This window comes from Zalophus californianus, chromosome 3, assembly GCF_009762305.2.
Source record: "Zalophus californianus isolate mZalCal1 chromosome 3, mZalCal1.pri.v2, whole genome shotgun sequence".
NCBI classification, from domain to species: Eukaryota; Metazoa; Chordata; class Mammalia; order Carnivora; family Otariidae; genus Zalophus; species Zalophus californianus.
The window spans coordinates 187,481,704-187,505,951 of NC_045597.1; the positions used below are offsets into that span (position 1 = coordinate 187,481,704).

The window sequence follows — 24,248 nt, forward strand, 5'->3', positions numbered from 1 at the left end:
GTGGCTTAATGGGTATTTGTAATATCACTCTCAACTTCTTAGTAGATTTAAAAACCTTAAAAAAAAAATGGGCAAAAAATACCCGTGCATTACTGAAAGAGAAGAATTGTCATGTTCTACAGCTTAAATGTGTAGTTGAAGAGCTCGCACTGATCGTCCCCAGGCTTTGGCTCTAAAGTATTCTAGAGCATGAAGTCATTACCGCTTATTGTTAAAAACTAACATAGTTAGATCTGCTATTTTCAGTTGGGTATTTTTCCTAGTAATTAATTTTATTCAAAGAATTACAATTTTATTTTCCATTAAAAATACCAGTAATCGCTCAAAGTGTCAGTAAAGAAAATCTTAAAGATTTTGTGTTTTTTGGTATTAATTTGAAAGGAAATTTTTTCTAGCATTTTCCTCCAGGTAATTATTGATATATAAAAAAACCTGTTGGGGTTGTTTTTGTGTATTTTTTTTAACTGGAAACCTTAATGAGTGCTGTTCTTATTTCTAATAATCTTTTAGTTGGTTGTTTTGATTCTGTAAGTATAAAGTAGTATTATCTGCAAATAATAATTTGCACCTTTCTAATTTTGTGCATTTTACTTATTACCTCATTTCACTGGCCATTGCTTTAAGAACTGTATTACATAATAGTGGTGATTGCCTTCTTATGGACTTTAATGGAAATGCTTTCAGTAATAAACCCTCAAGTACAGTGCTGGTTGTTGGCTTGAGACCCAGTTAACCAAGTGTCCTCTTTCTTTTTTACTAAAAGTTTCTACTGGAAATGGATATTGACTTTTTTTTTTACATTTTTTTATTATGTTATGTTAATCACCATACATTACATCATTAGTTTTTGATGTAGTGTTCCGTGATTCATTGTTTGCATATAACACGCAGTGCTCCATTCAATACGTGCCCTCTTTAATACCCATCACCAGGCTAACCCATCCCCCCACTTCTCTCCCCTCTAGAACCCTCAGTTTGTTTCTCAGAGTCCATAGTCTCTCATGGTTCAACTCTGCCTCCAATTTCCCCCTCTTCATTTTTCCCTTCCTACTATCTTCTTTTTTTAAACATACAATGTATTATTTGTTTCAGAGGTACAGGTCTGTGATTCAACAGTCTTACACAATTCACAGCGCTCACCATAGCACATACTCTCCCCAATGTCCATCACCCAGCCACCCCATCCCTCCCACCCCCCACCACTCCGGCAACTCTCAGTTTGTTTCCTGAGGTTAAGAATTCCTCATCAGTGAGATCATATGACAGATCATATGTCTTTCTCTGATTGACTTCTTTCGCTCAGCATAATACCTTCCAATTCCATCCATGTCATTGCAAATGGATATTGACTTTTTCAAGTGCCTTTTGAGCTTCTTTCAAGATGCTGTTTTTCCCGGGCGCCTGGGTGGCTCAGATGGTTAATCGTCTGCCTTCAGCTTAGGTCATGATCCCAGGGTCCTGGGATCGAGTCCCGCATCGGGCTACCTGCTCCTTGGGAGCCTGCTTCTCCCTCTGCCCCCCCCCCCTGTCTTTCATGAATAAATAAATAAAATCTTAAAAAAAAAAAAAGATGCTGTTTTTCCCTTTGGCTTATTTACATGGTATCATAAAACACTGAGTAATTCTTGCATCCCTCATGTGACCCTGCCCCTCATTTGGTCATGATATATAACATGTTTTCACATGTGACTCAATTCTGTTTGGTAATAATTTATTTATGATTTTTGGGGTTTTGTGCAAAATGTGAGATTGGTGTGTTGTTTCTTTTTGTGCTCTTTTTGTTGTTTTGGTATTAGACTCTATTAACTTGGTAGGAAGAATTGGGGAGCGTTTTTCTTAGTGCTTTGGAGCAGTTAAAACAGCATTGAGAATGATCAAATTTTCTCAATGATTGAAGAATTTAAAGAACTAATACTTGAAACACGAGCTAGGGTTTCTTTAGCTGGCAACTTTCTCTAGCTCTAATGATCATTGGTTTCTGTAGGAATTTTTTTCCTTTTCTTGCATTGATTTTGATAATTCATGTTTTCCAGGAAAATCATATATTTTAACCACATATTCTGATACATTGGGATAGAGTTGTACAAAATCTTTTCAGTTGTTTAATTTTGTCTGCATCTATTATCATAACCTCTTTCAATTTTCCCCTCATTTTGAAATTTCACTAGCTAGTGCCCTGCCTAATTTATTTTTATTTTTTTATTTTTAAAGATTTTATTTATTTATCTGACAGAGAGAGACACAGCGAGAGAGGGAACACAAGCAGGGGCAGTAGAAGAGGGAGAAGCAGGCTTTCCACAGAGCAGGGAGCCCGACGCGGGGCTTGATCCCAGGACCCAGGGACCACGAACCGAGCCAAAGGCAGATGCCCAACGACTGAGCCACCCAGGCGCCCCTAATTTTTTTTTTTTTAAAGATTTTATTTATTTGAGAGAGAGAGAGAGTGAGAGCGAGAGATCAGGAGCAGGGGGAAGGGTTAGAGGGAGAAGCAGACTCCCTGCTGAGCAGGGAGCCCAATGTGGGACTCCATCCCAGGACCTGGGTTCTGACCTGAGCTGAAGGCAGACACGTAACCAACTGAGCCACCCAGGCACCCTGTTTGATTTTTAATAGAAATTTATTTTTTAATGTTTTTATTTATTGTAAGTAATTTCTACTTTTATCCTTTATTTCTAAGAACTTTCTTTTAGACTTGTTAAATCTGAGGTGACCGGGGGTAGTTGGAATGCAAGTTGAAGCTCATGACAGAAGTTTGGGCTGGAAATGTAATTTAAAGGGTCATTGGCATCTAGTTAGTTTCTCTCTATTCTAGGACTTTTTTAAAGGGACTTTCACAGAGATGGACCTTCCCATTCTCTTCTAACCCTGGGTTCCCCTTTTTGAAAGCCAATAAATATTTATCAAACTGTCCTCTGCCCTAGAGTCTCTGTAATCAACAGAAGCTCTTGTGGGTTAAAAAAAGTTGTGTGTGTTTTAAAGTACATAGCATAAAACTTGCCATTTTAACTAATTTTAGGTGTACATTTCAGTTGTATTAATTACATTCATGATTTTGTGCAACCATTACTACTGTCCATCCCAAAACTTTTCATCACCCTAAATAGAACTCTAGAACTGTTGAGCTTGACTCTTCATTTCACCTACCCCAGCCCCTAATAACCACTAATCTACTTCCTCTTTATAAACTTGTCTATTCTAGATACTTCATAAAAATGGAATCATACAGTATTTCTCCTTTGTGTCTTCTTTCATTTAGCATGTTTATCAGCATGTCAATCCTTTTTATGACCAAATAATATTTTATTATATTGTGTGTACCACATTTTGTTCATCCAAGGACACTTGAATTGTTTCCACCTTTTGGCTATTGAATAGTGACTAATGCTGAAATGAACATTGGTGCATAAGTATCTGTGTCCCTGTTTTCAATTCATTTGGACATATACCTAGGAGTAGAATTGCTAGGTCATGTGGTAATTCTCTTGTGTAGCTGTTTGAGGAATGTGGGGTTTTTGAAAGGATTTTTTTTGTTATGAAATGCATGGTTACTAGAAGGGTTAATAAAAATAGAATATCATGATGAATTATAGGAAATCTTGAAGTAATAATAATTACATCTGTTCTTTATTGAAATATAACTGGAGCTTGCCCAGTTCTTTCACCGGCTTGTCCATTTTACTTCCTGTTCCCATTTAGTATCATGGAATCACTCCTACCTACGTGCGTGGTTTCTCTTTGACACCTCAGCAGGCCTAGAGGGCTTGGGTTTCAGAACATTACAAGTAATTTATTTTATAGTCTATACTCTGCCCCAGTCTATCCCTTACAGCATCTCGAATAGACATGCCTATCATCTTTCTTGCGTTTTAACACAAAATTATTGCAATAAAAATTTAAATAAAAGGAAATAATCTATAATAAACTCTGTTCATGCTTTTACCTGAAAATAGGAGCTTCCACGACTCTAGCATGTCCGTCACTGTGCCTTTCTCAGTGGAAGTGAATGAAGACTTGAAGATCTCTGAAGTTACCTTCCCCATGGCTCTTCTAGCACCCTTTTCAGTGTGGTGCTCCTGATTCTCTTGCTTGCTGTCCACTTCTAACTTTATACCTGGCTCCCTGTATTATTTAATAATCCACTTTCCTTGGGCTTACTGGTAATGAAAAGGGAAGATCAACAGCTTTTTGCGATGGTGTCATTTTCTTCTTATTTCTTGTCCCTTGCTCACTAGATTTCAGTTACCTTGGAATCTCTCTTCCCAGTCCATCCACTCATCCCCTTCTCTGGTACTTTCCAGGTCAGGCCAGTCCGTGCTAATGACAAGTGTCGGATCTGTTTACAGTCACATTGCCATTGAAGTTGTAGAATTCTGGACCTGCATGGGCATGTGATAGTCTACCCCTAGGGTGTTTCAGTGGAGCACTTCACGTTAATTATAAATATTTCATAGCACTGAATGAAAATAGTAAATTTGCTTTCAGTAGGACTGTGAGGTCAACTTCACTTTTGTTACAAATAATACCAGGCCACTATGGTAACAGTGACTTTTCTCACTGATCATAAGCTGTAATTAACAGTTATATGTTTTTAATGAAAAAAACAACAACAGAATAGCAAATTAATTTTCAATGCAGTTAAGTTACTAAAAATACTTCCGAGTGTGAGATCCTGGGGCAAAAATTAGTTTTTAAAAATGTGCTATAAAAAAATCTGTTGTGATTAAAAGGTTAGAAACAACTGATCTAGTTCATTCCTTTTGTTTTACAGACGAGGAAACTGAGGCTCAGAGAAGTTACTTGGCTTGTCCAGTGTCCCACAGGAAGTTAGTGAGTTCATAAAAGAAAAATACCTTGTATTTACAATAACAACAGACAGTTTCTACATATGGATCATATTATTTAAAGAGCAAATTGTAGCAGATCAATTGAATTTCTTTCTGTAAGAATATGTTAGGCATTGTTTATTGCCCACCTAATGTCTATTTCCCTTTCCCATATGTGCCTAGATTTTCATCTGTTCTTCCCTAGATCCTTGTACTTTGGGTGAAGTTGACCCCAGCTGCCAAGCTGAGTCTTGGTTGCCTTATACTAATTGCTTGGTATGCTTGTTTACCTTATGCCAATTGAACTTTCTGCAGAATTGGAAATGTTCTAATCTTTGCTGTCCAATACTGCAACCACTAGCCACTTGCGGCTGTTGAGCATTTGACATGTGGCTGCTGTGACTGAGAAACTGAATTTTCAATTGTATTTAATTTCAATTAATTTTACTTTAAATAGCTGTGTATGGTTTGTGCCTACTCTATTAGACATTGTAGCTTCATACCATTTCCTCTTCCCATAGGCACATGACCTAAGCAGTCTAATCGGGGTGACTCCTGCGTGGGGTTCTGGGATGTAAGTAGTTTCCTGATGGATATCAGCAGGAAACATTTATCCCTAATTGCTCCTGGCAGCTATTCTATGACTTGCTATTAGTGTTGTGAATAGAAGAATGGAGAACAGAAAAAAATCTGGGCCCCTACCGCCATTAGTGGGCCCTAGATCAACTGACCCTGAAGCCTGCCTGCCTTACCTCTGGACTTCCAGGTGCATGAGCCACTGAGTCACTTTTGATATATATAAGCTGGTTTGTGTTGAATGTTTTGTCATTTCAACCAAGAATATCCAAGCAAATACAGAGGGCATTGCATGCCAGTTGTTATGCTACCTGCTGGAAAAGAAAGATGGTCAAAGAATAAAATCTCGATGCTTGTCCTTCAGGTGAAATTAGTCTGTAAGAGGAGTTACAGTAACAGATACGTGTTCTGGGTCTTGCCTGCCTTAATCCCCTTCGATGGGAATTTTCTTTCCTAAAGTAGGAAATACAGTCTGCCCCTGTCCTCAGGGCCTTGGTTAGACCATGAGTGGACCCCTGACCCAAAGATGTTCAACACATTGACCAGGGACCAGTTAGATTTTTTTTTCCTCCACAGCTTAAGGACTCTGGAGCTAAAATGTGACATGGGATGATGGCCGGAGACACTTGGAAACAGAGGCTGCTAGTAACCACAGACAGTGCACATAGAGAAGAGAGAGGGAAGGGTCCATTCAGAGAGGGAAGGGCAGAAGGTGAAAGGAAGAGGGAGGAAGAGGGAGAGAAAAAAAAGTTTATTCTCTGGGCCTTGAAGGATGAGTCTGGTTTGCCAGGTGAAGAAGGGTAAAAAAGTATGCTTGTTACAAACAGGGGCACAGAAGTGGATGATAGCTAGAATAACATCTACAGTGCGAATAGAGCACTTCCTGGTGCGAAGTCCAGAGAAGAGGCTGAAAAAATAGTCTCTGGTGGGGTTTTGCCCAGTTATCTGTGGCTGCTAAGAGACTGAGGTAGTGGAGTCATCCAAGGTTGTTAAGGAAAGGAGACTGTTAGGAAGAGGGGAGAAACTGGGGCATGGCATGGGACCAGTTAAGACTAGAGATACTTGAAGACTGGACTGAGCAATGGCAGCTGGAATGCAGAAGAAGGGATAGGTTACCAAGATATTTCAGAACTAGAATTGGCAGAGTTAGAGGGCAGATCAGATATGGGACTTGAGGCAGAGGAGCATTCAAGAATGTGATTAACTTGATATCTAGTTTAGTAACTGCATGAGTACTTACATTCTTAAATGAGAAAAATAAGACCAGCGGTGAGAGGGACTATGAATTCAGTTTCTGATCACATGTTGAATTTGAGTTATGGGAGGATCTTTCAGTTCATGACGTCCAGTAGGCATCTGGAAATAGAAGTGTACCCAGAGGAGGGATGGTCAGAATTACAGATCTGAACAGTGTCATCAATTGGAGCTGTGGGAAATTGATGAGATTATCAAGTAGATGGCCTACAGTTGGAATTCACCCGAAGTAGTCATTGTCCTATAAAACCAAGACACAAGCTGGTAAATAGGAAAAACTCAAGGGCAAGATTGGGGGTTGGGAAGTAACTGATAAAGATTTTGAGAGTTTTGTACAAGACCTAACAGAAAAGCGTATGGAACTAAGAGGGAGTGATGAGTATTTTCAAGAAATGAAGGGATACCTGTCTTTCCTTAGTGGGTATCAAATAATTAAGATGATTTTCATTTAAAAAGACTAATTTTCACAATTATTTAAAATCAACCTTTATTCAAGGAGGCCCTCTCTCTCTTTTGCATTAGAATGAATTGAAAGAGAAAAGTTCAATTTGGTATTTATTAAACTGGGAAACTGAGAATCAGCTGTAGATGGGGATGATTTTCATCTCCACTTCCCTCTACCTGGGATTCTGGACACTATTGTCTGTGAAGTTTTCTGGTCTTTAGACTTAAGAAGGGAAGGCCCGGTCAAGTAGCTCTTTCCGAGTCATCCCTTTGGCCAGCATAGTATTTAACCTGCTACCTAAGGTTTCTGATATTTTTTTCCTTTCAGTAGAGACCCTTTCATTGTCACTACAGAGGATTATGTGCCTACAGGTCCATCTTCCTCGCACTGATTTCCCCTTCGGGTCACTCTAAATCATGCCCTTTCTCCCCTGAGAACTACCAACTCGGTTTTTCCAAGTCATGCAGCAACATGTCGGGGTTATCTTTGCCTAATAGAGTAGTGGTGACTGTAACCTGTTGAGATTTACAAAAAGCTGTTGAAGATTCTAACTAAGCCTATTGGAAACAAACAAAACAAAACAAAACTGGGTCATGTGGCTCTGGATGGGGAGAGAGAACTGACAGTTGTCATCTGGGTATAGAATGTCCACCATTAAGGACAAATCTTATTTAACATTTTATAGGAGAAAATTGTCCCTGGTTTTCAGATACTGCTTAAAAAAAAAAAAAGTAAAAAATTAATGAGTCACCCCTATCGCTGTAGATGGAACCAGCCTCCCACCCCGGCATATCCTTTCACTAGCCCCTGCAGTGAAAGCTCAGCTACACAGTAATGTCTCTCATCTCTGCTCCCAGTTAGCTGACCCCCGTTTGGCCAGTCCCCTCAACTCTCACTCATTTGCTTGAGCCAGAAGCAGCAATAACGTATGCACTTGATAAGCTTAGTTTGGGCTTTGATGCTCTTTTTGACCCCCCTATTTCAAAGCCCCTTTGATAGCAGGTTCTGCAGTTTAGACTGTTACCCTCTTGACTCTGCAGTTCACCCAGGTCTCATTGCACCTACTATTCCAGGTAAAAATACTCTGTGGGCTTTCTCTGGTACATTGGGGCCAGGATCCAAAACTGTCTAGCGAGGCCTGTTTGCATCTCTACCAGGGAAGGGGGAAATCCAATAAAACGTGGCAACACTCATAGTAGGAAAAAAAAGTACTGAACAAGAGCTTTTGCTAGTCATTCTTGCCTCTTAGCGCTTCATTTTCCTTTTTTGTAAACACACACATGTATATACACCCCCACACATATAACACAAACCCTTCATAATAAATACCTGTCTTCTTCATATATTCTTTCATGAATCAAATGAGGTAATGGAAGGGAAACTTTCTCAAAAAGGAGAAAGCATAGCATCCCTTTATAGGCATTTCCAAATCTTTTTTTTTTTTTTTTGAAACCTGTTGCCTCTTGAAACAATACTTGTCCAATGAATCTTCCTGTAGAGGTTCTCAGACTGCACATCTGTGATGAGCTCTAATGGCTCTCTTTGGCTGCTCTTGCCCACCAGGGGTCTCCAGCCTGCCTCTCCAGCTTGTGTTCTTGCACCTACCCATCAGACCTTAGATCCAGCCAAGCTGGACTTTGTGTTGTTCCTAAACACTCCTTGTGCTTTTCTGCCTTGGAGGGTCTGAGCCTCCTCTTTTCTGCCATGAATGCTGCCTAATTACCTGTGAAAATCATCCCTCTGATCTTCAAATGTCAACTGTCATTTTACATGTATATTAATTATCTATTGCTATGTAACAAATTGCCACAAACTTAGTGGCTTAGTAACACTTGCAGTTTTTGTGGGTCAGTGTAGCATAATAAGAGATATATATTTGGCCTCTGCTCCCCGTTCTTGACTCTGAGCTCCTAAAACCCTGGGAATTTCCTTAGTGATAGAGGTGCTAGAAGCATCTTTTGTTCTAATATTTGGTCTTTGACCCTGGTTCCTCACACAGAGCTCCTAAAACCCTTGTAATTTCCTGAATGGTGGGGGTGATGGGAATGTCTTACACAAAGCTCCTAAATCCCTTGGAATTTCCTGAGTGATAGGAGCATCTGTTGTTCTATGAAGCAACTCATTGTGGATCCCTGGATAGCTTTAGCATGGGGGCTGGTTACCTAGAAGACCAAGCCATGATTAGAAACTTGAAATTTTCAGCCTCACCCACCATCCTCCAAGGAGGGGAGAAGGGCTGAAGATTGGGTAACAATTGATCATGCCTATGTAATGAAGCCCTCATAAAAATTTCTGAACAACAGGGTTTGGGTTGGTGAATGCATATACATGCTGGGAGGGTGGTGCACCCACTCCACAGGAACAAAAGCTCTTGCGTTTGGGATCCTTCTGGACCTCACCTTATATGGCTCTTCATCCTGGCTGTTCTTCTGTATCCTTTATTATATTTTTTTGTACTAAGCTAGTAAATGTACATTCAGTGTTGCCATGAGTTCTGTAAGCCATTACTATAGCAAATTATTGAACCTGAAGAGGGGGTCATGGGAACTCCTCTCCCCAATACGTAGCCAGCTCAGAAGTGTGGGTAACCTAGAAACCCACTACGTACATTTGGTGTCTGAAGTTGGGGGTGGTCTCATGGGACTGAGCCCTTAACCTGTGAGGTCTGTGCTAAGCCTAGATAGGTAGTGTCAGAATTGAATTAAATTATAGGACACCCAGAGAATTAGGGAATTGCTTGGTGTGGAAAACCCATGCATTTGGTGTCCAAGGTGTTGTGAGTAAACAAGGCTCTCCTTTAGTCAGGAATCTGGACATGGCTCAGATCTGTCCTCTGCTTCAGAGTTTCTCACAAGGCTATAATCAAGGTGTCACTCATCTGAAGGCTAAGCTTATGTGGTTGTTGGCTGTATTCAGTTCCTTGTGGGCTCTTGGGCTGAGGATCTCAGTTCCTTGCTGGCTGCTGGCCAGAGGCTGCCCTCAGCTCCTTGCTGTATGGGCCTCTCTATATGGCAGCTGTCTTCATTGGATTCAGTAAGGCAGAGAGCCTGCTAACAAGGTGGAAGATACAGTCTTATGTAATCTAATCATGGAAGTGATAGTCCATCATCTTTGCCATATTTTAGTGTTAGAAGCAAGACACACGTCCTTCCCACACTCGCAAGGAGGGGATTATACAAGGGTGTGTAGCCCAGGAGGTGTGAGGATCAGTGGGGGCCATCTCAGAGACTGCTCACCGCAAGATGTTTCCTCCTTTACTTCTTTTTTCCAGCTAAACGTGTGATCTTTCTCTTCTGTGACTCTTCCTCGTAGCTACTTTTTTTTTAAGTTTATATTCCATCACTGATCTTCTTACGGTTGAGTATTTTCTTTTCTTCCCTCATACAACTGTTTTTGCTCGTCTTTCATCCACTTGCACCTCTGAGAACAGTCTTGTATCCAGCAAAAGTTCTGCAAAAGACTCCCCTTTTTCTCCTTCTTTGAAACTGAAGAAGGACCAGGGTTGCTCTCCTGCTTAACACTAGAGTCCTTTCTGCCCACAGCAGCCACACAGGAGCCATTATAAAACCTTCAGATTCACCAGTTTGGCATCAAAAGCAATGACTCATTCATGTCTATATAACCTGGCTGGGGTGATCCACATTAGTCTGATTTGCATTTAGAGTTAGAGCTTGTTACCTTATAAAGGAGAAACAATTTTCCATCAGAGATGCTTCACACATTAGCTGTTTTTGAGTGGTGCATTGTTCTGTTTCCTAGGGGGCCTGATGGATCTCAGATGATGATGCAGTCTGTAAAAATCAGCTTCTTCAAAATGTCTGTTTTCTTTTGCCTGTTAATGATCACTTTGTAGTCCTGCGTTTTTAGGTCACAGCAAGTGAATTGATAAAGAAGATTGGCTCTTGGAGAAGCAGCACTTTAATTCTGTCCCTTTTGCCCAACAGTGGGCTGGATATTATCATTCCCGTTGGAGGTGTTCAGTAGGATGAAATGTCTTATGTGCTTTAAGAGGCTTGGTACATAAGAGAGAGATAATACATGTTTGATATATGTGGAATTGAAGACTCAGAACACAGCAAAACTCATGTAATCTAGCTTCCCATGCTTTGGGGCCAGTCTCCACTTAACCCTCCAAGATAGCTTAGCACCTTTTTCATTTTTTGAAGTTTTGATGGATAACTAGTCCTGAGAAGTCTGGTAAAGAAACACTGGTTTGATTTTAGTAAACACTGTTCTGGTGTTGAAATAATCACATCATAATAAGATGTAAAGGTTGGCCCCTTTAAGAAAAACTCAGATGAAATTCAACTTAAACTTGGAGGAATCATCCGTCTGCTGGGAAAGATGCAGAATTAGTAAGTTAAAGCCAGCTACATTGTGTGCCTACATTTTGGGTCTTTGGGGAGCCATGAAGCTAAAAGCCAATTAAAGCTTTAGTAGAGAGAACTTTAAAAGTGGTTTCTCCTGGGCAAGAGAAAGATTTGGAGCAGAGAGTGCTCGGAGAAAAGCAGGAGAATGTTGATGATGTAATTAATACAGTTAACAGCTGGGAATGGGAATCAGTGCAGAGCCCCATCTGAGAAGATGACTCTGGGAGAAACTCAAGTTGGGCCTGAAAGCCACACCACCTAGGTTTTGGCTCCAGCTCAGGAACCTGAAGGCATCGCTGCATGGTCATGGTCAGCCTGGTGAGGAGGGTGACCAAACTCTGCCACAATGAGTATGCAGATTAGAACAATATAGAAAAATTGGTAGCATAGGGATTTTTCCTCTGAATGCTTGAGTATTAACTCTTTTCATTCACATTCATCTATTCATCCTGTTCTCTTCTTATGTCAAGTCCTTCTTTCCCCAGTCTCTACCCATCTGTCTGTTCTCACACATTGTTATATAATTGATGTTCCCAACCTCTACCCTGAGATGTAGAGCTATATCTCCAGCTTGGGTAGAGGACATTATCATACTTGTATTCCATTGTCATCCCAAACTCAAAATTTGCCCCAAACAGAGTTGATTGACTTCTCTCATTATCTTATCACTCAGGCACATCTCTCAGAAATCATGTTTTCTTTTCCATTCTCACTTCCATCAAGCCTGTTAGGATCCTGAAGGTTGTGTGGCATCATGGGAAGAGCATGAGGTGCCAGCATTCATGAGACTGGTACCCATGGGCAAGCCTGTTATTTGATCTTTGTGAGCCTCATTTCTCCTATCTCTATTATTGGATAATTGGAATGATAATACCTGCCTACCTCATTAGATTATTGGGGAATACTAAATGTGGTAGTTTATGTAAATCACCTAACACAGTGCCAGACGTGTGCAGTAGGTGCTCAATAGCTAGTTACTAGTTTTTATCTTGAATGCACAGAGCACAGAACCTGGCACGTTCAGGGCCACTGTTTGGAGATGCCATTCGCATTTGATCCTCCCCTGGAATTGTGGTTCCTAGCTTGGAATGTAGTGGGTGTCCTCTTCTAGCACTTCTCAACAGATGAGTTCGGCTTGTATGTTTCAGAGAAAAGCTGCTCTTCCACACCCCACAGGGTCCCCCTCAACTTTCAGCCACCGCACTCACAAATGACTTGTGTCTAGACTCATCCCCTCCTCCATTTATTTTCATACAGAGAAGGTGGCATCTTTGTCCTTCTGCCCGAGGCTAATCTTTCCCCCTGGATTTCTGATCCCATCCCTTCCTGCCCAGGGCCCCCTCCCAGTCCTCATTGTGTCCTCTTCAACCACACCTTCTGTAGTGGTTCTTTCCCATCAGCAATGAACCATGACCAAGACTCCCTTATCTTAAAAAAATAAAGTAACAGCAACCATGTCGTGATTTCTCTGCACCCCTACGGCTACCACCCTGTATTATTCCAGTCCTGCACAGTCGGACTTCCGGAGCCTGGTCCACACCCTCATCCCCTCGTTTACCTTTCATCCTGTTCCCCACACACAGCATTCTGACCTCACTGTGTTTCCTTCTTTCAAATGAGTCTCACTCATTAGGGTTGCCGGTGACCTTGTTATTACTAAGGCCACTCTGCTGACCATGTCAAAATGCTTGTTTTTTGTTTTATTTGGGTTTTTGTGGGTTTTTTTGTTTGTTTGTTTGTGTTTGTTTTTGTTTTTTTGCTTTTCTCACCCCACGTTAGCCTGATTTTTCTCCTACCTCCCTGTCTGTACCTCAGTTTCCTTGTAGGCTTTTCTGCTTCTGCTTTCTTAGCTATTAGTGTTTCTCCCTGCTTTGACTCTTGTAATTCGAAACCATCTATGAGGAGGCCAGTCCACTCATCCATTTGCCCTCTGTACACAGGTGACACCCTCATTTCTGTCACCAGCCCAGATCTCTCTTAAGCATCAGATCACCTCAAATTCACTAAGTCCTAACAGAACTTATATCGCCTCCTGGTTGCCTGAAGATGCTCTTCCTGTGGTGGCTCACTGCCCATTTGTCTGTAGTGTGGCTCTCACACTTTAGTGTGAGTCAGAATCAGAACCCCCTGGGGAGCTTGTTCCAATAGACTGTGGGCCCCACCCCCAGAGGTCCTGAGTCCCTGGATCTGGGGTGGGGCCTGAGAACTTGCACTTCCGAGAGTTCCCAGGTGATGCTGTTGCTGCTGGTCAGGGACTCTACTTTGAGAACTTCTGTTTAAGGAATTGAAGCAGTTTTCCATATTCTTTACTCTACCCAGATGATCTCCCTCTTTTCCCTCCCATTAGCATCCAAATAATCTTGTCAGTCTTGCCTTTTAAGTACCTCTCTAGTATGATTTATTGCAGTAACCTGTTAACTGGCTTTTCTTTCTTTTGTTCTTTTTAAAAGGTTTTATTTACTTGAGAGAGAGAATGAGCAGGGGAGAGGGGCAGAAGGAGAGGGGAAGCAGGCTCCCTGCTCAGCAGGGAGCCCGACGTGGGGCTCCATCCTGGGACCCTGGGATGATGACCTGAGCCGAAGGCAGATGCTTAACTGACTGAGCCACCCAGCCGCCCCTCTTACTGGCTTTTCTGTCTCTAGTCTCACTTCTCCTAAATCTACTCCCACCACAGCAACCAGTGTGAGCTTCTTAAAGCATAAGTTATGTTAGTCTCTGCCTACTTTCTTCTATAGCTCTTCATTGCTTTTGGGATAAATCCAAACTTCCTAATGTTGACCTGGCCTCTGCCTACCTATATAGCACCAGCTCTTGTTTCTCCTTCACACAGAAGGCACCAAGCATACAGAAAAGTAATGAGTAATTTAAATATACATTATATAGCAGTCATTGAGTGCTTACTGTGTTCTAGCCACTATAGCACTTTTACACACATTAATTTTAACTTTCCCATTAACCCTATAAGATTGGTTAAATTTTAGGGGCGCCTAGGTGGCTCAGTCGTTAAGCATCTGCCTTCGGCTCGGGTCATGATCCCAGGGTCCTGGGATCGAGCCCCGCATCGGGCTCCCTGCTCCACGGGAGGCCTGCTTCTCCCCTCTCCCACTCCCCCTGCTTGTGTTCCCTCTCTCGCTGTGTCTCTCTGTCAAATAAATAAATAAAATCTTTAAAAAAAAAAGAAAGATTGGTTCAATTTTACAGAGGAGGAAATGTGATCCATTTTATAATGTTGCCATCGTCCTGTACACCAATCATGTCCAGTCAGTTGTGCCCAGGATGACAGGGTTGTATTCCCTCAGAACTCACTGCAAGAGCTAATTAAATAATAATAATATTAATGATAATGATATCAACAACAATATTAATAGTATCTAACAGTTTTTGTTATTGTGTTTTGTGCCAGGGTACTACCTGTAAATATAAATCATATAAACAATTCCAGATCTACTAGGGAGGAAGTTCACAGAGAAGGTGTAACTTGTTCAAAGCCACATGGTTCAGGGTCACAGGACTGAGGTTTGGATTTAGGTCTTGTGACTTCAAAGTTCATGCTTTTAATTACTCTCTCATGCCTATGGGTGGAAGCAGTGAAATTACATCGAGAGCTGTTTATTACCTGGCATCTTGTAAAATTTAAAAATTTTCAATGTCTGTAACTGAATTACAAAATTTTTGGCGGGGCGCCTGGGTGGCTCAGTCACTTAAGCGTCTGCCTTCGGCTCAGGTCATAATCCCAGGGTTCTGGGATCGAGCCCCGCGTCAGGCTCTCTGCTCGGCAAGGAGCCTGCTTCTTCCTCTCCCTCTGCCTGCTGCCCTACCTACGTGTGCTCTCTCTGTCTGTCAAATAAATAAAATCTTAAAAAAAAAAAAAACAAAAACAAAAACAAACTTTTTGGCAACCCTCCTCCTCATTGGAACCCACCCACACGTACCTATCTTTCTTCCAGATCTCATCATGCTGTTGTGTTTGGACTTGGAGTCATGTGGGGTCCTGATGCCCCCTCTACTAACCATCTCCTTGGATGAACCCTGGGATAAGTTACTTTACCTCTACGAATGGCTGATTGCTATTCTCTAAAAATCAAAATAGTAATACTTCCTTCCTGGGGTTGCTGAGAAAAATAAATGTGAGAGTACCTGCCTCTTCTTTCTATTCCTCATGCATTTGCCTTATGTAACACTGGGCACCATCACGGTGGCTTCCTTACCGTCTCCCTGTTGTGTTTCCTGCACAGATTGTCACTGTCCCCTGCCCTGTTCTCACCCTGTCACTCTCCCTAAGTATGCTGTACAGCGCCACCTGAAAAATATTTGTAAAATATAAATCCCAGGGACTTTCTGTTAATAGTAATGGTGGTCTATTATTCAGACACACTGCTGCCCACTGAGACAACTAAAAATATTTGCATAAAGTAAAAAAAAAAAAAAAAGGACCCAGAACTTCAAGCATTAAAGAGTTGACAAGCATTACCAGGTTAAAACTGGAATGGAGAATTCAGGCAATATTGCACATTTGACCAGCAGTAGTGGGGGACAGAAACAAAGCAGCTGGTGTCTCACAAGAAGCTAGGACGCCAAAGGGCTACACCATGTGGGTAAGATAGACCTGAAATGTACCAGAGCTCATGTGGAATTATGGCCTAGGTTCAAGCTCACTGGGTTGACCCAGGGATCTCAGTTCTTAAATTTGGCCAAAGGGTTGGTATGCCTCCAGGTACCTGGCAAAACCAAGTGGAAATTCTTCAACCCAGGCCTCAAATTATTGACCAGCGCAAAATATAGCCAGGCACCCAAGGAAACCATACTGCAATGGCAAGAACCATCAACAACCACAAATGATAGAAACAGCCCTTCATAAACATCATCAGATAATGGCATCTGTAAAAAAACAAAAAAAAAAAAAACACAAAAAACTATTGTATTTAAAGAAATAAAAGATAAGCTTGAACATATCTGCAAAGAATAGGAAACTATGACATGTGACAAAGCAAATTGAAAAAGGAACCAAATAAAAATTCTAGAAATAAACATAACTTTAATGAAATTAACTCAGTGGATGAGGAAAAATGTAGTATATTTGGTGACATAGTTTAAAGAAACATGCCTCAGTGGATGAATTTAACAGAAGATCGGATAAAGCTGAAGAAAAAATTAATAAACTGGAAGACAGTAAGAAAAAATTATCCAGAGTATAGCATGGATAGACAAATAGAAAACACAGAGGAAGAGGGTCTAAATAAGTTAAAGTCCTAGAAGGAGATGAGTGAAAAAATAAGCAAAATGAAATTTAAGGGTAATGGCTGAAATTTTCCATAACAGCTGAGATACCAAACTACAGATTTAAGACGACCAATGATTGCAAGGAGAATTAAAAAAAAAAAAATCCTAACTTAGGTACATCAAGATGTAACTACAGAAAATCAAAAGCAAAGAGAAAATCATAAAAGCAGCTAGAGAAAAAGATTCTCTTCATAGGAGCAACAGACTAACCATTCACCAAATATAATTCTGATCATGTTATTCTCGAAATTTTCAATAGCTTTCTATTTCTATAATATACATACTCCAGCATGTCGTATAAGGCCTTCAACTTGATTAGACACATAGAACCTTCCTCCTTCTCCCATTTATTCTCAAGTGTGTGCCTTTGTACATGTTCCTCTCCCTTTCTGGAATGTCACTTGTATAATTGGATAGATTGATACTCCTTTGCCCAATTCCTTGTGTTTTTCTTCACATTGCCCCAACTTGGTGTCGCAGTCCAATCATCTGAAAACCTTTTGATGTGTGAAGTGTTAAGAATCATCAAACTTGTCCGTCCATTGTTTATATATGAGAGGACCAAATTAGGATCATTTTTCTTTTTTTTTTTTTTAAGATTTTATTTATTTATTTGAGAGAGAGAGAGACAGAGCATGAATGGGGAGAGGAGCAGAGGGAGAGGTGAGAGAGACAAGCAGACTCCCTGCTGAGTGAGGAGCTCCACACAGGGCTCTATCCCAGGACCCTGAGATCATAACCTGAGCTGAAGTCAGATGCTTCACCAACTGAGCCATCCAGGCGTCCCCAGAATCATTTTTCTTACCAAAATCAGGTGTTGAGTTTGCACTTGATAGATGTAAGTGGCCATACCAACCCTACCAAACCATGGCATTTTACTTTTTAAGTGTTTAGACAATCTGTAGAAAGAGATTAGGATTCCACTCGACTTTTCTTCCTAGAGTATGTACTGGGGGATATAATGAATAGTTGCTTATATTAGTAGTGTATCTGTTTCTTAGAAAATTCTCTCTTTTAGATGAAGAACTTTGGTAGTCACCAGTTTCTAGAATCTTTTGAACTAGAAGGGACCACAGAGTGCACGGGCCACCTCTGCCTTCAGTATGGCAAAACCGAAGGCCGTGGGGACGCATACCCTCTACCCTTATGAGGACTCCCAGCCTGCCCTGTTCTAGTAATTTCACCATGGAGTTTTATTGCTCTGTCAAGCCATTTTTCCTGATATTCAATCAAAAGCTCCTTTAAGTGCATTTTTCATATATCAGATTATCCATAGTGATAGAAATACACTTAGCATCATCCTTCTCAGACACATCTCTCCAATTTTGCCTCTCTTTGCTCTCACTGCCACTATCTAATTCACATTCTGATTGTGTCTCATCTAGACTGCAATCCCAGCTCCCAACTTTCTAAGATCTTTGCTACTATTGTCTTTCCATTCAATGTTGCTTCCAAATTCATAGTCCTGAGAGCTATGTGTTCCTTACCATTAAAATGCCTTATAGGATGGTGTCCAGGCTTGTCAGTTTCATGGTCTGGACCATATGTTAGAAAGTATGTTCTGTTGAGAATGGAGTTAAATCCTGGACGCCTGGTTGGCTCAGTCGTTAAGCATCTGCCTTTGGCTCAAGTTGCGATCCTGGGGTCCTGGGATCAAGCCCCGCATTGGGTTCCCTGCTCAGCGGGAGGCTTGCTTCTCTTTCTGTCTCTCTCTCTCCCACTCCCCCTGCTTGTGTTCCCTCTCTGGCTGTCTCTCTCTGTCCAATAAATAAATAAAATAAAAAATGTTCCTTATCTCTTAAAAAAAAAGAGAGAGAGAGAGAGAGAATGGAGTTAAATCCTAAAATATCAGTGGCGTAAATAAGAAAGAAATCTATTTCTATCTTATATAAAAAGAAGACCAGAGGTAAGGCAGGCCAGGGCTCAGAGAGTAGTTCCACAGTCTTAAGCTCATTCTGTTGTGCTGCTCTGCAGCATAGAAAACACCCTTGTCCTGTGGCCTCTGGGACCAAGATGAGTGCTTGAGGTCCAGCTGTCACATCAACATTCCAACCAGCAAGAAGGAAGAAAGAGGGAAGGCTGGGCCTCCATCTTGTAAGGACACTTCCTGGAAGTCACTTACAATACTTTAACCTGCATTTTATTGGCTAAAACTTAGACATATAGGCTATCCGTAGTTGCAAGAAAGCTGAAAAATGTAGTCTTTTAAATAGTTTACCCAGCTAAGAATTGGGAGTCCTTGTTGCCAGGAAAGAAGAGACTAGATCTTGGGCAGTCACTAGAATGTCTGCCGCAGGACCTTTCCACCAGCCTTGTTCCTCTCCCCACCCTAGACCCTTCTTACCCAGCCCTTTATCCTCAGCCCGTTAGTGGCTACAGTAAATCTCTTACTAGTCCTTTACCACGTCAGGCCCTTTCACAACTCTGGGCCTTTACCTGCAGTGCCCTTTCACTTTCTCATTTTTCTCACATCTATACGTCCTTCAAGCCCAGGTCACTCCCACAGTGCAGTTTTCTTATCTTCCTAACAGTGACAACATAACACTAATTCCTGGAGCCATGTAGCAGTGGAAGAGCTTTCTGGACTTAGTAGTGGAACACACTTGGGTTTGAATCTCTTCTCCCCATAAATATGGAAGGACTCAACATATAGACTGTGTTTAAAGCCACAGCCCAGACCTCTCTTTTTGAGTTCCAGACCTTTCTATTGAATTGCTTACTCAAGAGCATCAAATAGAAACACCTCTGAAGTAGAACTCGTGGTTTTCACCTCCTCCTCTAGTCTTTTTTGAGCCAATAAAGATGCCTCTATCGACCTAGCTGCAGATGTCAGAAAGCTGGAAATCACCCTTCCCTTCTCATAGCTCATGATCCATAAGCTCTCCTATCTGATCACCACCAAAATCTATTAGCTCAACTCCACGATATGTCTTAGGTTAATCCTTTTCATTCCATCTGCAGGGCCTGCATCATAGCATGATCCTCGCATGTCTGGACTGCTGCGGTAGCTCCTCGCTGGCCTCCCTCCCTCCGCTCTTCACCTGTTTGAACCTCTCCTCGGGCAGTGTCACTTTCATGCACAAAATCCTTAGCCAGCTTCCCCTTGTATTTAGGTTTCAGTTTAGGATGCGTAAATCCTAGAAGACCCCAGCTGACTTGACTCCTGTTACCTCTCATCCTTATCCCTTGTCGTGCCTGTTCTTATGCTCACTATGCTCTGGCTGCATGGTTTCTTTCTTTCCCACGTTTGTGCCAAGAACCTCTCACCTCTGCCCCTTCCCAAGTGCCATTTCCCACCTGGGGTCTTCTGTCCCCTTCTTCACTCCTGAACACACCATCCTTGGGCGTCAGCTTAAATGGCACTTCCCTGCAGGGCCTCTTTTCCTGACCTCTTATTCTAAATTGTATATTGAGAAAACTCTTCCTCCTTAGAACTGTTCTTTCCTCCTTAGCCTTCATCACAATTTATAACTTTATGTTTATTGAGTGGTGGTTTATTGAATATCACTTGCACATTAAAGTATATGTTGTGTAAGGGATGGAACCATATTTCTTTTATTCACTGAATCCTTAGTGCCCATTGCTCAATAAATACACATGGAATAAATGAATAAATGAAGAATCTCATGATTAAACAGTGTGGTAGATCTCTCATCAAACTGACAACTTTGCTATTAGTGTAGCAAGACGTAGTTGTTGGAAACCTATGAAGGTGATTCACCTTTCTAACCTGGCATTGCGTTTCTTCACCTTCATTGAAATGTATCTATGATACTCACCTGCAGGGCTAAAAGCTTTAGTTTAATTTATTGGAATGCATCTTTGAACAAAGCTTTGTTTCTGTCAGGATATCCTTGTGGACACAGAACTTGAAAAGGTCATCTGCAGGTGTGATATCTGAAAATCACAATTGGGCTCGCTTCCATGGCTAGCCTTCTTTCTTTGATGCAACTGATGCAACCTGGCACAACCTTCGGAACAGAAGACTTGCTTGTTGTTGGGATGGGATCTAAAGCAATAGTCATTTTAAGTTGGAACCATCAGTAACTGTGATAGAAGGTTACATGCCCGGGATTTGGGCTGCCTTAGAAAACCCCCTTGATTGCCAGCTCTCGAGACTGAAAGTTCAGCTAGCAGATATCTAGCTAGAGTGTACTGGTTCGTGGTATTTCCAGCCTCCTAATCTTTTCTGAATGAACTTGTTCTGCAGAACGCATTGGCAAGATATGTTATGGAGCAGATCAACAACTTGTGTGGTTTTTTTTTTCTCCCCCAGAGTATAAAAGATGTTCTGGAAGCATCTAATGATCTTGGAATCCTGAACTATGGTCTAAAATAAAAGATGGATATCTTCTTTTACTGAGGGACAGGGTGATCAACAATGGGAAAGTTTTCATTTGTTTTTTTGTTTTTGGAAAACAGTGAGAATTCTCCTTTCAGTGGGCACTATGTTAGGCATATTTCAGCCTAGATGGAAAAGCAAACAGTTGATCATTCTTAAGCCCCAGTAGGTCAGATCATGTCAGTGTTTCCAGAGTACGCCCAGAATGGTAAAACTTGGCCTTAAGCTGAGCTTTTGCTAAGAGGCTGAAAAGGATTTTTTTTTATTTATTTTGGCCTTGGTGATGTCTAAATGATGATAAGTACAAGTCTCTCTTAGCTATCTGGAGTGGGGCCCACATGAATTTGTTGTGACCCCTAGAATCCAGAAACTCCAGTATAGTTGGATAAGAATATTCTGTGGGAGAACTCTAAAGTAACACATGAAAATAGAAAATATTAAATGTTCAGAAGTGTATAATTTGCTGCATTTGTTCATGAGTCGTTTTAATACTTCTGGTACAGAGCCTAACTCCCTCTTTATTGGGGAGATGTGGTTTCAGTTTCTTGGGTGAATGTCCATTTTATAAGTTTCTTAAGAAAGGAAATTAAACATTTAAAGACTTTAAATACTCTTTATATAATGTCACTGAGAAAAGCCAGGAAAATCGGGGTTGGCTTTTTTATTTATTTATTTAATAAATATCTATTTTCCACCATTTTGTTTGTTATGGCTGGTACCAAAGTACTTTTAAAAGTTAACATTTATTTTGATTTCAGCAGATGTGCATAATAAATTAACCTATCTCTATTCTTCGCTGTGGGCTGGGGCAATATTTCACATCTAGTATATTTGGCATTTTGACACCTAGCTCATTGAGCTCAGTTCAGCAGTTTGATGCTCTCCACTTGTATGACACTTAGCATTTGAGTAACATTAAATAGATCAAATGTGGCCTGCTGAACATGAGCATTAATGGAAGTTGGTGATGTGATTGACCTTAGCTAAGTCTCTTAACTACTGTGGGCCTGGGTTTCCTTTTCTGTAAAGTGTGTAGTTTAGGGTAAATGGTGCTCTGAACTTAAAAATCCCACCGGGAGCCTGGGTGGCTCAGTCTGACTCTTGGTTTTGGCTCAGGTTAGGATCTCTTGGGTAGGGAGACAGAGACCCGTGTTGAGTCCCTGCTCAGCGGGGAGTCTGCTTGAAGATTCTTTCCCTCTGCCCCTCCCCCCACTCAAGCTCACACACTCGCACGTGTGTGCTCTCTCTCTTTCTAAAAAAAAACCTTAAAAAAAAAAAAATCCTATGAGTCTATATGCCTAGTAGATATGCACCTAACTGATCCCTCCTCTCTTTTTCTTCTCTTCTTATTTTAGGAAAAGAGGATGCTGATGCTCCAGTTACAAAGGATGAGAGCACCTCCATGTCACAGGACTCAAGAGCTTTACCAGAGAAATCGCTGCAAAGATCAGCAAAGGTCATTGCCCACATTGCCCGCTTTACACATGTCCAAATGACTGTCACCTGAGCCACCTGTCAGGGGTATCTCATGCAGTTCAGTTAGGACTGTAGTTGGTCAGTTAATCAGAAAAGTCAGTGGAAGCAAGGAGTCATAAAAAGCTAATAATTTGTATAAGTTTAAAGACATACATATATGTTGATTTGCCTGTGTTTGGATGAAGGCCCGCAGCCTTTTCTTTGTGTGTGGGTATGTTTATTGAAGTTCTGCATTATCTTTTTCTGCTTAAACCACACTCGTAATGTGACATCCTTGATTTCCAGTTTGGGTTATGTAAAGTGGAGTGAGAATTTAGGCACCACGTGAAGCAATACGAATGCAGACTCCTTCTAGATTCTTAGTTTTTTGCTTCAACTTTTTTTTATTGTTGTCGCGTCCATATCTAATTCAAAAGTAAGTTTTTAATGTCTTTTTTAGTTTTCCCCAAGTATTTAGTTATTGTAGACACAAAAAATTGCTTTTGCATCCTGTTAGTTTGCATATTTCAATTTTATTTTTCAATTACGTATACTAGTGGCATATTCAGATATGGGATCAAACGCGGCTGACCCTGCTATGCAGGTAGCTCCTGGTAGAAGAAGTGGTTCAATAGGCAGTAATAAGTATGAAGCTTGCTCTCCCAGAGGCATCCTTCAGCATGCTCAGCATGAGGTGGTAGGGTTGCCGCCTCAATCTAGCAAGTGGGTTAGGACAGTACCTCCTGCATATTGACACGAGGAATTTCTAAATTATATTACATACATGTTACCCTCAACTGCCTGTCCAGTTATTTTAATAAGCATTTTGAATACTAACCGTATGCCCATATACCAGGCAGCATGCTAGGAGATTGTAATGAATGGAAAGCCTGGGGGCTAGATCTGGCTTACAAACTGGTGTTTTGTGTGACCTGTGCAGCATTTAAAAGTTTTGACTAAGTAGCTTATTAAAAAAAAAAGAGAGAGAGAGACTTCTGGCTTCTCTTGACTAAACAAAACATATGGCAACACTGGACCACATTCTTAAATGACTTGAGTCAGAGCTGAGTACAGGCAACCCTCTGTAGGTGGAACTTGTGTTCTGCAGTTTGCTACTGCCCCCGCAATGGTACCCTCTCTCTTGCTGAGTTTGTTTGGGGTTTTTGGGTAGTTTCTTAGTGAATTCAATCTAAAATCACAAGGCAAAGCAGCACTTGTATGCAAAACTTAAGCTGTGATCAAGTCATTTCTACTACAACTAATGTATGAATCACAGGTAATGTCAAGCTGCTTCATACACTTCTCATGCTGTCAGATATTAAAGCAAGAAGCAAGGACTTCTAGTTCAGACAAGATGGCATAGACTCGTTCCTCCTTGCTCTTTCCTACTAGTACAACTATAAACCCTGGAAAATAACAGGAAGCAACCATAAGAGAATTCTGGAGGGTGAAGAGAGGAAGGCAAGTGAGTTAGGGACTCCTCTCTACTCCCCCAGAGGTAGTAGATGACTGGGGAATGCCAGTAAGGAGGATCCTGCCATAGCAGGTATGTGATCCAGGAAACCTTTTTCCTCGTGGATCTGAGACACTGTTTTCCCACCCAGAGACACTGGGCAGTGTGGTAGCACCGGAGTCCTACCACAACTGAAAACCTTAAATGGGAAGTTTCTTTGTCCTTGCATGGACATGGATCTGTTTCTAAT

General features: G+C 41.2%; 1 protein-coding gene across 7 annotated transcripts in view; it reads left to right on the top strand.

The window, feature by feature from the left end:
* DIS3L2 (DIS3 like 3'-5' exoribonuclease 2) overlaps positions 1 to 24,248 on the top strand; it is a 437,114-nt gene that overhangs the window by 214,001 nt on the left and 198,865 nt on the right. For all 7 annotated transcript variants that reach the window (XR_003519033.2, XM_027588750.2, XM_027588754.2 and 4 more), the window contains exon 7: positions 22,446 to 22,546. Coding sequence is in view for 6 of the 7 variants with exons in the window: in XM_027588750.2 (XP_027444551.1) it covers positions 22,446 to 22,546 (101 nt within the window). In the remaining variant the exon portion in view is untranslated. The remainder of the gene's footprint in view (positions 1 to 22,445; positions 22,547 to 24,248) is intronic.